The following is a 14,079-nucleotide window of genomic DNA, read 5'->3' on the forward strand; positions in this document are numbered from 1 at the left end:
CATCCCTACACTACCACACACCGCCCCATACAGAGCAACGTCCCCTTGTGGCTGCCCCATACAGAGCAACGTCCCCTTGTGGCTGCCCCATACAGAGCAACGTCCCCTTGTGGCTGCCCCATACAGAGCAACGTCCCCTTGTGGCTGCCCCATACAGAGCAACGTCCCCTTGTGGCTGCCCCATACAGAGCAACGTCCCCTTGTGGCTGCCCCATACAGAGCAACGTCTCCTTTTAGCCCAAAGTGTTTTTTTTCTGCTAAATGGGCATTTATCGCGATACATTTTTTAATATCGTTATCGTGGGAATATTTTTGATATCACCCAACCCTAGTTGTGACCACCCTGCAATCCAGTAGCGGTGGTCGTGTTTGCACACTATAGGAAAAAGCACCAGCCTATGTGCGCTTCCACAGTCCTGGCCACCAGAGAGGCCGTTACTTTTTCCTATAGTGTCTGTGTAAGCACAACCACCGCTGATGGATTTCAGGGTGACGTGGCTATGGAAACAAGTGGTGTATAATGTGATGGAAATATGAATCCAGCCAGCAAAGGAAGCAATATGGATTATAATACATTAGTAAGTGGCTTGTAATAACTTCCTCTACATGATAAATGGCACTTGCTGAAGTGAGACCACCACTTTAACCCCCCCCCCCCCCTTCATGATAAATCTCCCTATGCCTAGGTGAACGTTCCCTGAAACTGGCGAAAATCTGCAGTAGAAATTAACATATGGCGATCTGGATGTCAGTTTCTGGGGCAGACATTTTCTGCAGCTTCTGGACGAGATGTAAAAACAACTACCAACAAATCATAGTACTGTACACACCTGCAGGAGAGGTCTACAATAAGGCCAAACAAGGGTCATGTATACATAAGCAAAAGCTGGTACAGTGCTATACATACAAATACAATCTGCTCATCTAAGAGACAGACAATTCTTACCACAATTAAAGAGCTCATATAGCAGAAATAAAACTGAGGTACACAAGAAATATATATTTATGCCTCCAACTGAATATCACAAAATGTCTAGAAAGCAAGCTGCTAACAGCATTGATCCTTGCTAGATATTATATCTATAAGACTACGGAGAGGGAAAAAAGATCTGATCCAATCCCTGTGACCACGAAATGCAGCGCAATCTGCAGGCAGCATGTTATAGAGCAGGAGGAGCAGAGCAGATTGATGTATAGTTCTGTAGGAAAAGATTCAGTATGGCCCCTTTCACACGGGCGAGTTTTCCGTGCGGGTGCGAAGCGTGAAGTGAACGCATTGCACCCGCACTGATTCCCGACCCATTCATTTCTATGGGGCTGTGCACATGAGCGGTGATTTTCACGCATCACTTGTGCGTGGAGTGAAAAATCGCAGCATGCTCTATATTGTGCCGATTTTCACACGACGCAGGCCCCATAGAAGTGAATGGGGTGCGTGAAAATCGCATAGCATCCGCAAGCAAGTGCGGATGCGGTGCGATTTTCACGCATGGTTGCTAGGTGACAGTCTATTCACTGTATTATTTTCCCTTATAACATGGTTATAACTTAGGGAAAATAATAGCATTCTGAATACAGAATGCATAGTATAAAAGTGCTGGAGGGGTTACATTTTTATTTATTTTTTAAAGTTAACTCACCTTCTCCTCTTGATCGTGTAGTTCCCGGTCTCTTTACTTCTTGAATGATGAGCTGTGGGCTAAAGCAGTGGTCCCCAACCTTTTTTGCACCAAAGACCAGGTTCATGTAGGACAATTTTTCCAGGGACCGGGTGGAGTGTGGGGGGGGGGGGGGGGGGGGGGGTTCTGGGGTAGGGCTTAGGGGGTAGGCGGGGTTTATGGGGGTGCTGGTCAGCGCTGACTGATTCACGCGCACGACAAAACACAATGTGCATATTAAGATATATAACACTATATAACGATTACATTAATTATTTAAATGTGACTCCAAAAAAAAGTATTGCAACTCCAATTCGATACCATGAAGAAAAAAAATACTCACATGTTAACCACATGTTGCATGGGGTTAACGTGTGAGTATTTTTTAATTTTTACTTTTTGCAAAGTATCAATTGCTCATTATGTGAGGAGGTACTTGATGGGGTCACTTGCTATTAATGTGAAGCAAATAGAGGTCTAAATTGATAAAGCCATGTGCCTCATATTAATAGTAACACCAGCAAGTACTTCCTGACATAATGGACATTGAGCAGCATGGGGTTAATGTGTAGGCTGGTGTTGGGTACCACAGTATGATAAGGTTACTGGCTATTAATGTGAGGCACAAGGAGTCTAAATTGATGAAACCATGTGCCACATATTAATAGCAACCTCGTCAAGTACCCCGCTTAACATAATGGACAACATGGGGTTAATGGCATCAGGTAGATGCTGTTAATATGAGGCACATTGTTTTATCAATTTGGACCTGCATGTGCCTCACATTAATAGTAAGAAACCTCATTATGTGTACCTCATATTAATGGTTAACCCTATGTTGCCCATTATTTGATGATGTGCTTGGGGGCCACATACTTTTAATCTGAGGTACATGGGGTACTAATGTAATAGCACCATGTACCTCAGATTAATAATAGGTGACCCCATCTGTGGGACAGTGTGTGGGTACCTGTGCTTTCCGGATCACTAATGGCTGGGGACTGGTCTGAGAACACAAGTGTCAGGGGGAGGAGGCTGCCGCTGCTGCCGTTTGCCGAGCACACTAGCCGAGACGCTGCAGCCGTAAACCCTCCCCTGTCCCGCCTCCTACTTTAATATTAGAGACATATTCATTGGTGGCAGTGGTGCGGCGCCTCAGAGCCCGCTCATTGTATTAGGCTCTGCAGCGGCCGCGTCATGGGAGGGAGGGATTCCCTCTCTCCGTCTCCACTAATGTTGGCAAGATGAACGCGTCGGCCACGCATGCGCCTGGCGTCTGCGCTCCTCTCTCCTCTGCGGCCCGTCAACATATCTCCCAGGGCCCGATCCTGGGCCGCGGCCCGGCGGTTGCGGACCGCTGGGCTAAAGGACCTGTGGTGACGTCAGATCACATGCTCCATCACCACGGTGATGGACCATGTGATTAGAGCATGTGATCTGACATCACCTCAGGTCATTTAGCCCACAGCTCATCATTCAAGAAGTAAAGAGACCGGGAACTACGCGATCAAGAGGAGAAGGCGAGTTAACTTTTTTTATTTTATTTTAACCCCTCCAGCACTATTATACTATGCATTCTGTATTCAGAATGCTAATATTTTCCCTTATAACCATGTTATAAGGGAAAATAATACAATCTTCAGAACATCAATCCCAAGCCCGAACTTCTGTGAAGAAGTTCAGGTTTGGGTACCAAAAATGCGCGATTTTTCTCACGCGAGTGCAAAACAGATTACAATGTTTTGCACTCGCGCAGAAAAATTGCGCATTTTCCCGCAACGCATCCGCCTCTTATCCGGGCCAAAAATATGACGCCAGTGTGAAAGAGGCCTAAGGGTACTTTCACACTAGCGTTATTCTTTTCCGTTATTGAGTTCAGTCACGCTTCAGTTTTATCCGAATGCATTCTGAATGGAGAGCAATCCATTCAGTATGCATCAAGGTGTCTTCAGTTCAGTCCCTTCACGGTATTTGGCCGGAGAAAATACCGCAGCATGAATGTCGGATCCAGCATTATATCCCATTGAAATGTATTAATGCCGGATCCGGTACCAAGTGTTCCAGAAAACCGGATCCGGTTTCCCGGTCTGCGCATGCGCAGGCCTTTACAAATGCGGGAAAAAAAAAATACTGGATTCATTTTCCGGATGACACCGGAGAGACGGATCCGGAATTTCAATGCATTTGTCAGACGTATCCGAATCCGTCTACAAATGATATCCGTTTGCATACGGATTTCTGAATCCGGCAGGCAATTCCGGCGACGGAACTGCCTGCCAGATCCTCACAAAGCAAGTGTGAAAGTACCCTAAAACTTATTTGATCAACATCACCTTCCCCATAATTGATTAAATCAGAAATTACAAGTTTTACTGAATCTTTTCCCACAGAACTATAGATCAATCTGCTCTGCTCCTCCTGCTCTATAACCTTCTGCCTGAAGATTGCCCTGCATTTCGTAGTGACAGGTCCTCTTTAAAGGTTTTTTCCAGGCTTGTGATATTGATCAAGGTCATCAATATCTCATTGGTATGCGTCTAATACCCCGTATCCCCACCAATTAGCAGTTCCTTTTGGGCTCCTGAGGACAGGTCATCCTTACCAGGAGCCTGAAATATCCCTTTAATCCAGGATAGGCCATGGTGAAACCATTGTTTGAAGACTACTGTCCTAAACTTCTACATAGGACTGCAGGAGATCATGTCCATGGTCACAATTTGTCCTTTCCGTACTAAAGCTGGCCATACACACAAGAAGAAAGTCGACCTTTTTAAAGGGAACCTGTCACCTGGATTTTGTGTATAGAGCTGAGGACATGGGTTGCTAGATGGCCAATAGCACATCCGCAATACCCAGTCCCCATAGCTCTGTGTGCTTTTATTGTGTAAAAAAAACGATTTGATACATATGCTAATTAACCCGAGATGAGTCCTGTCCCTGACTCATCTCACGTACAGGACTCCTCTCAGGTTAATTTGCATATGTATCAAATCAGGGTTTTTTTACACAATAAAAGCACACAGAGCTATGGGGACTGGGTATTGCAGATGTGCTAGCGGCCATCTAGCAACCCATGTCCTCAGCTCTATACACAAAATCCCGGTGACAGGATCCCTTTAAGGTACTTTTTAGGAGATTTTTTTATATCCAAAGTATCAGATACTAAGATACTAAGGCTACTTTGCGGCAGTGTGATCCGGGGGGCAGTTCCGTCGTCGGACGGATCCGTCTCACAAATGCATTGCAAGGACGGATCCGTCTCTCCACTTGTCATGCCGACCGACGGATCCGTCTTGTACATTTTTCTCATTTTTACCGATCTGCGCATGCGCATGCCGGAACGACGGATCCGGCATTCCGAATGCTGGATCCGGCGCTAATACATTCCTATGGGAAAAAATGGCGTTCAGGCATGTCTTCAGTTTTTTTCGCCGGAGAGAAAACCGTAGCATGCTACGGTTTTCTCTTTTGCCTGATCAGTCAAAACGACTGAATTGAAGACATCCTGATGCAAACTGAACGGATTACTCTCTATTCAGAATGCATGGGGATATGCCTGATCAGTTCTTTTCCAGTATAGACCCCCTAGGACGGAACTCTATGCCGGAAAAGAAAAACGCTAATGTGAAAGTACCCTTACTCTCCATTCAGAATGCATGGGGATATGCCTATGCCGGAAAACAAAAACGCAAGTGTGAAAGTACCCTAAGGGTACATGCACACGTTCAGGATTCATGTGCGGAGAATCCGCACTGAAATCCGCAGGTGTCGCAGGCAAATCTGTGCGGTCAATCCGCATTAATTGGTGCGGATTTGCGTGCGGATTTTCCGCATGCGGATTTCACTAAGTGAATGAAGAAAATCCGGTCAGGAAAAAAAAAATTAATTGACATGGTCGCGGATTTTAAAATCCGCACCGCAGGTCAAAATCCGCGCGGAAAAAATCTGCATCGTGTGCATTGAGAATTTCAAATTCTCATAGAATACAATGTACATGACCTACGGTGCGGATTTTCTGCACGCAAATCTGCGCGCAAAATCCGCACACAATCCTGATCGTTTGCAGGGGGCCTAAGGGTACTTTCACACTTGCGTTGTTTGATTCCGGCAGGCAGTTCCGTTGCCTGAACTGACTGCCTGATCAGGCAAACTGTACGCATGTCATTTTTTCAGACTGATCAGGCATTTTTCAGACTGATCAGAAAAATGCATTGCAATACCGGATCTGTTTTTCCGGTGTCACCAGGCAAAACGGATCCGGTATTTATTTTTTCTTATTTTTAAAGGTCTGCGCATGCGCAGGCCGGAAGGACGGATCCGGCATTCCGGTATTTTGAATGCCGGATCCGGCACTAATACATTCCTATGGGAAAAAATGCCGGATCCGGCATGTCTTCAGTATTTTTCGTCGGAGATAAAACCATAGTATGCTACGGTTTTCTCTTTTGCCTGATCAGTCAAAACGACTGAACTGAAGACATCCTGATGCAAACTGAACGGATTACTCTCCATTCAGAATGCATGGGGATATGCCTGATCAGTTCTTTTCCGGTATAGAGCCCCTGTGACGGAACTCTATGCCGGAAAAGAAAAACACAAGTGTGAAAGTACTCTTACAGATGAAAGCAGACAGACGCCTAGACTTTGTATTTATTTTTAAAAAACAGCTCCCTGTTCACCCAGTTTAGTCTAAAGGACCCCACACAATGCGGCCGGTCAATCCCTTATGTGTAACTATGAACCTGTTACTACAGCAGATTCGCGTACTTACAATAGTGAACGTCTGGCAGATCCAGGTACCACACCCTCATTATATGAGCAACATCCTGAAACCTCCAGACCTCAGGGAAATAACTGAACCATTGCACAGTTTTAGGGCACATATTAAAGGTCACCACTGGTACATGTAGAAACCGTGCTGCTCGGGCCCCCAGTATACACCAGCTGGTTTACTTTGGTTCTTTAACGAGTACTGCAGTAAAAGCATAAGGGTGCATTCATGCGACGGCCGTGTCCGATTTGCATTGTGATGCAGACCCATTGACTTCCAGATGTGGCCAAAGATAGGACATGTCCTATTATCTGGAGGCACAGACCCAAAAGCACTGAGAAGGGCTTCCATGTGTTTCCATGGGCTTCCGGGTCCGTGCCTCCACACCACAAAAAGATGGGACATGTCCTATCTTTGGCCGCATATTGCAGATTGCGGACCCACTGAAGTCAATGGCTACGCTAGGTGCAGATAGCCTGCAGTCCGCAAAATGGATGCAGCCGCCACACAGCTATGTGCATGCGGCCTAAATGTGGTTTTGTATACCCCTGTTTATAGACATTAAAATAAAGTCATTGGGTAAGAGCCGACTTACCGAAAAATATCACTGAAGAACTGATATACCTGCGCTATTTAAAGGGAACCTGTCACCGGGATTTTGTGTATAGAGCTGAGGACATGGGTTGCTAGATCGCCGCTAGCACATCCGCAATACCCAGTCCCCATAGCTCTGTGTGCTTTTATTGTGTATAAAAACAGATTTGATACATATGCAAATTAAGCTGAGATGCGGTCCACAGCACGAGCTTCAAACGGTCGTGTGAACAAGCCCTAAAAGTGCTTTTCATGGACATGGAATACAGACAGCATGCTTGGGATGTGTATCTAAGTGCTCTAATGCTGGGTTCACACCTGAGCGTTTTACAGCGCGTTCCTACGCGCTGTAAAACGCACAACACATGAAAACCAATGTTTCCCTATGGGGCTGGTTCACATTTTTGCGTTTTACAGCGCGTTTGAACGCGCTGTAAAACGCCCGACGCTCAAACAAGTACAGGAGCTTTTTTTGGCGCGTTTGACGCGCGTTTGGGCCATAGACTCTTTGGACAACACTGCTGTCAATCACCCAAACGCGCGTCAAACGCGCGTTTACTATTACAAAAAACGCGCATAAAAACGCGCGACAAAATCGCGCATAAAAACGCGCGTTTGCGAAACGCTTAGGTGTGAACCCAGCGTAAGGGTACTTTCACACTAGCGTTAGAACACTAACGGAACTGCCTGCCAGATTAGTCTTACAAATGCATTGGAATACCGGATCAGTCTCTCCGGAGTCATCCGGAAAAACAGATCAGGTATTTATCTTTTTCACAGATTTAAAAGGTCTGCGCATGCCCAGACCAGGAAACCGGATCAGTTTTTCCAGAACACTTGGTACCGGATCCGGCATTAATACATTTTAATGGATCCGGCAAGTGTTCCGGAATTTTGGCCGGAGAAAATACCGGAGCATGCTGCAGTATTTTCTCCGACCAAATACAGCAAAAGGGACTGAACTGAAGACATCCTGATGCATACTGAACGGATTGCTTTCCATTCAGAATGCATTAGGACAAAACTGAAGTGTTTTTTTCCGGTATTGAGCCCCTAGGACGGAACTCAATACCGGAAAACTTTAACGCTAGTGTGAAAATAGCCTTAGTTATATTGGTGAAAAAGAGGTAACAGACCGCCTAACGCAGGATTGCGGTCCGGAGGCGGTCGATTTCTTCCTCCTTGACGCACCGGCGCGTCATCTCGCGAGACTTTCTGTGAACGCGCGCACACAGGAGCGCGCGTTCACAGGAACAGGAGGTAAACGAGTGCATCTACAGCCTGCCAGCGGCGATCATTCGCTGGCAGGCTGTAGATGCGATTTTTTTAACCCTTGAAAGGTACATCAGACGCTGTTTTGTTAACAGCATCTGATATACCGGCTACCTGGTCCTCTGGTGGTCCCTTTTGCTTGGATCCACCACCAGAGGACACAGGCAGCTCTGCAAGTAGCACCAAACACCACTACACTACACCCCCCCCACCCCCTGTCACTTATTAACCCCTTATTAACCCCTGATCACCCCTTATAGACTCCCTGATCACCCCCCTGTAAGGCTCCATTCAGACATCCATATGTGTTTTGCGGATCCACAAAACACATACGGACGTCTGAATGGAGCCTTACAGGGGGGTGATCACCCCATATAGACTCCCTGATCACCCCCCTGTCATTGATCACCCCCCCCCCCCCCCCCCCCCCGTAAGGCTCCATTCAGACATCTGTATGTGTTTTGCGGATCCGCGGACTCTACCTTAGGGTGTCTACTTTCCGAAATGGGGTCATTTGTGGGGTGTTTCTACTGTTTGGGCATTGTAGAACCTCAGGAAACATGACAGGTGCTCAGAAAGTCAAAGTGCGTAAATTCACATTTTTACATCATAGTTTATAAACGCTATAACTTTTACCCAAACCAATAAATATACACTTATAGCATTTTTTTTTTATCAAAGACATGTAGAACAATACATTTTGAGAAAAATTTATATAGAAATGTAGTTTTAATTGAAAAATTTTACAACCGAAAGGTTTTTTTTGCAAAAATTTGGGTCAATGTAGATTAATATAAAAAAAAAGTAAAAATGTCAGCAGCAATGAAATACCACCAAATGAAAGCTCTATTAGTGAGAAGAAAAGGAGGTAAAATTCATTTGGGTGGCAAGTTGTATGACCGAGCAATAAACCGTGAAAGTAGTGTAGTGCAAAAGTGTAAAAAGTGGTCTGGTCATTAAGGGGGTTTAAGCTAGCGGGGCGGAGTAGGTTAAAGGCTATGTACACCTTTGGGGGCAATTTTTTTAAATTATTGCAATGTTCTTATTTTCTGCTAAAACTCTTTATCAATTGGTCTTTATTAAAAAAATATGGAATCCTTATGACTGTACAGAGCTGAGATGCTCTACTAGCTACCTCTGGATTTTCTGTCTTTTCCGTCATCTGAGGAGAAGAGGGACTCCTTATCTCTGCTCTCTGACCTTATATACACTCATTAAAGCTCAATCTTCATCTTACTGATACGAATGTGGCTTAAACGAGTGTTTAGTAAGAGATAAGGTTTATTAGATGACTGTAAAAGTAGCAGTCACACAGTTTGAAAAGCAAACAGTTAACCATTTGTTACTGAATGGCTCAATATTTTTAATAAAGGCCTATCGAAAATATGATTTTTAGCCAAAAATTAGTAAAATGCAATGACAAAAATTGCCTTCGAAGGTGTACATAGCCTTTAAGGCTCATACACACGAGAGTAATGGCTCAGTGCCAGTATTGCGGACCGTGAACAGTGGGTACGCAATATACGGGCCCAATACATATACCCATTGACTTGAATGGGTCTGCAATCCCATCTGCAAGATACGACTAAAGATAGGACTTCACCTATCTTTTACAGAGCGGAGGCACGGATCAGAAGCCCAAGTAGCACTTCCCCACTTTGGACCCACTCCTGGTTTTGGCTTACAAATACAGATAAAAAAATACTGACCAAATATTGACTGTATGGAAGAGGCCTTAGAATGAGGACAGGCGGTAATGCTGACCAGTATCTCTACCGGGAACTCATCACAGGAACCCTTCAGGGGCAATTACACTGAAACGCGTGAATTTTTTGTTACTGGATTCATTTATTACCATTAATGTGACTATATACAATTACATACGACATCAATTGACGACATTAAAAGGGGTTGTCCAGGCTTTACTAAGTGATGGTCTATCCTCGGGATAGGCCATCACTAGCTTTCTTGGGTAGGGGTGGAAGGGAGTTTGACACCCCACACCCCCACGATCAACTGTTTAGGTGCAGCTCAGTCGCTGGATGTTAACCTTTTAGTGGAGCTCATCACTACAGCATCGAGCAGGCTAACAAACACGATCCAGATGTGGCCCCCGAGTCAGCTGACTGTACAGTCCCTGCAGGATCCAAGCAGCCGATGACAGTCTCGAATGACCAACCTTCCAGCTAGGAACTGTGTGTACGAGTTCTTAAAAGGGGCTGTATGAGAAATAAATCACGACGGCTTCCTGCAGGAACAGCACTGCTCACGTGCATGTACTGTGTCGGCCCCAACTGTTCATCAACTTCCTTTTTGCCAGTTCTGTAGAGCGAGCAGTGTGTTGTATGAGCCCAAAAGGGGTTGTCTCAGTTCAGCAGATGTTAATACAAGCCACTTACTAATGTATTGTGATTGTCCATATTGCCTCCTTTGCTGGCTGGATTCATTTTTCCATCACATTTCCTATCTTTTGCCATTTTTTGCAGATCATGGACCCATTCAAGTCAATAGGTCCGCACCACGATGTGGAGTTCACACAGTCGATGCCCGTGTTTTGTAGACCTGCTGTTTGTGGTCCGCAGCCACGGGAACAGCAACTCCATGGATGTATGAATTTTTTTGCTAGACCAAAAACACAGCACAGCAGCCTGTGTAAGAGCAGTCTTAGCGCTCATGCACACAAACTTATTTTTCTCCGTTTCCGTTCCATTTTTTCACAGGTCCATATGCAGAACCATTCATTTCAATGGGTCCGCAAAAAAAACTAAAATGACTCGGTGTGCATTCCGTTTCCGTATGTCTGCATGCCGTTCCGCAAAAAATAGAACGTGTCCTATTCTTATCCGTTTTGTGGACAAGGACAGGTATTGTTTCAATGGATCCGCAAAAACACGGATGTCATCTGTTTTTTTTTGCAGATCCCTGTTTTGCGAACCGCAAAATACATACGGTCGTGTGCATGAGCCCTTAGGCTTCTTTCACATGAGCGATACGTCAGAGGTGAGGGCCTGTTCAGTTGAAAAACTGATGGTTGTGCATGTACATTGAATGAGTTTTGTCTGCGATTGCCTTCAGTGTTTCAGTTTTTTTCCCATCCAGATTGCATCCGTTTTTCAAGCATGTGAAGAAAAACTGAAGAATAAAGCCTCATGCAGACGTCCGTGGAACAGTCCGTGAGATACCGGACTGGCATTGCAGGAGAACACGGCGGCATCGGTTGCTATGACGCCGTGTGCTCCTGTAATGCCAGTCCGGTATCTCACGGACCGTGTTCCACGGATGTCTGCATGAGGCTTAATGCTCACCTTCTCCTACAATCCGGTAATTATTCTCTTTTATGGATGGCCGGGGGCCCGTTGAGCTTGGACCTTACACCGCTGGCACCGCCACCATTGGCACAGATTTTTTTTAGATATCCAGTGAGTAGTGCCGTTTTCTTCTCTAAATACAACCTATCAGTGAAAATTGCATTGCCTCTGGATGTCTTCCGTTTTTTCACGCAGTCTAATTCACTTCTATGGAGCCAGAGCTGCGTGAAATATGCACAATATAGAACATGCTGCGATTTCTCCTGAACGCAGAGATGATCAGTGAGAAACGACGCTCATGTGCCCAGACCGGGGTCAGAATTCAGTCCGGATGCTGTCCGTTCTCAAAACGAATCGCATCTGGACGGAAAACTGGCCCGTGTGATATTAGGTTTAGAGCGTCTCATTCCACCCTGTGTACAGGATAAGTCGGCCTCAATATTCCTGCTTTATGACGCTCTGATTTCACGGACAGGCTAGGGAGGGTAAGGGCCCATTTGAACAGGCGATATTCGGGTGCTGTCCGAGCAAAGACAATGAGGGAGATTTATTAAACTGGTGTAAAGTAGAACTGGCTTAGTTGTCCCTAGCAACCAATCAGATTCCACCTTTCATTTTTCACAGCTCCTTTGGGCAACTACGCCAGTTTTCCCTTATACCCATTTGATAAATCACCTCACGTCTTTTTTTCAGTATCTGTTGTATTTTGTAATCTTTTTTTCAGGTTGTCAAATCCCAAATGCCCGATTGTGCCAGCTGCAGATTTCCCCATTGCTAGTCACAGGTGCCCCCATAGGGGTCAAGCCATTTTGTGATATTCAACAAGTGGTAGTCTTGGGTCAATTCTATGGACTCCTCCTGCAGAGTGCGAGCACCGCACACCAGCCGCGTCTGTGATAACGTATTCCGGTACAAGCTCGCTGGGCTACCTCTGGCGCTCCCATAGAAATGAATGGAGCAATGGCGCACATTTCTGACCAACCACACCGTCCATTTTATGGGGGTTCCCCATGGTATGGGGGGCCCCTGTTCTTGTGATGGGTGGGGGTCCCAGCGGTAGGACCCCTACCACGTATAGTTATCCCCTATCCTACCCCTTTAATGCCACACGGCTAATGAACTGTGCCATGACTCGCAACGGTTTATTCTCCCATCGGGTCAATGACACCACTGTCCCCACTCACTTCCCTCGGGCGTCCTAACAGGTGTAAGCCGAAAACTGGCCAGAATCTGCGCCAATGCCGCCGCCCACTGTTTTCAATGGGATACCGCAGTTCATTCGGCCAAGAAACTTTGCTTTTTTAATTTTATTTTCAAGACCACACAAAAAATGTACAGGTCAGATCTTGGCTCAGTTACGGAGAGGGAGCTCGCTGATTACTTATATTCAATGGAGCTAAACCTAGGAGGGGTCCTAATGAGAGACCACGGCAGAACCCGCAGCACCGCGCAGAAGACAAGATCCTCTGTCTGAACAGACCCCAATACATAGAATTATTACAGGGGCTGCCCCTGGTCCATACCTTGTGGTAACATGGCCTGACATAATAAATGTAATAAACCTGACTGGTCTTCAAGCTGTGGCTGGGCAGACGTCGTGGAACTACAAGTCCCAGCATACTCTCACAGCTTACTTACGCCAAAGCATTCTGGGAGCTGTAGTTTTAAAACAGCTGGAAAGCCACAGGTTGGAGACCAGCAGGGACGATTAGGAAGGACTGGAGCAGCCCCGTGTAACACCGGGGATCACCCCCTCATAGCAGCGCCCCAAGTACCCCCAATGGAAGCGACTAGTGCCAGTGATTAGTCTCCTACCCAGCCGGGCGCTGTTGACGTGGGTCACTCTCCGGCTCGTCTCCTCAAGGATCCGCTCCTGGGACTTGGTCCGGGACGGTCTTCTGCCGAGACACTGCATGCTGAGCCCCCCGGCATGAGCCCCCCGCCGCTGCCCGGAGACCCCCCTCACTTCTGTGGTCACCCCGAAAACGGACTACTACTTGGAGCCCGACAAGAGACGGGAGAGTCCATAGCGGAGGAGGCGGGAGGGGTGTGGGGATCGGAGGAGGAGGCAACGGGGAGGGGGCAGCTGGAGAAGGAAACACCAGAAAGTACAGGGGGAAAAGCTACTTATCGGGAGTCGGTGAAGGGGTTGCGGGGTGTCGTATACAGTTCAGGGCAGAGACAACCCCCCTCCCCTGCCGTGTAAGGTGGCACATCTGAAGGCAAGAGCTCGGGCAGCGGTTACCCCTAGCAACGCCTCAAATCACTGCCTTCATGTAGAAGAGGAGTAGGCAGCCTCTGCACTCCAGCTGTTGTGAAACTACGACTCCTAGCATGCACACTTGCTCTGCTCTTTTAAAGGGGTTGTCTGGGTTCAGAGCTGAAGCAGGACATATCCCCTTCTTCACCCAGGCATCCCCTCTGACATTATCACCAGAGCATGGCATACTCAGATGCCCCCCCTTGCACAGGGCAA

The 14,079-nt window shown here is 46.5% G+C and overlaps 1 protein-coding gene across 1 annotated transcript in view; it reads right to left on the minus strand.

Moving 5' to 3' along the window:
* The window catches only part of PLCD1 (phospholipase C delta 1), an 89,638-nt gene extending 75,981 nt beyond the window's left edge, over positions 1 to 13,657 (minus strand). The window contains exon 1 of the mRNA XM_044294154.1: positions 13,419 to 13,657. Within this exon, the coding sequence (XP_044150089.1) occupies positions 13,419 to 13,518 (100 nt within the window). The 5' untranslated portion in view covers positions 13,519 to 13,657. The remainder of the gene's footprint in view (positions 1 to 13,418) is intronic.
* Positions 13,658 to 14,079: the final 422 nt, after the last annotated feature.

This window comes from Bufo gargarizans, chromosome 5 (assembly GCF_014858855.1).
Source record: "Bufo gargarizans isolate SCDJY-AF-19 chromosome 5, ASM1485885v1, whole genome shotgun sequence".
Lineage (NCBI taxonomy): Eukaryota > Metazoa > Chordata > Amphibia > Anura > Bufonidae > Bufo > Bufo gargarizans.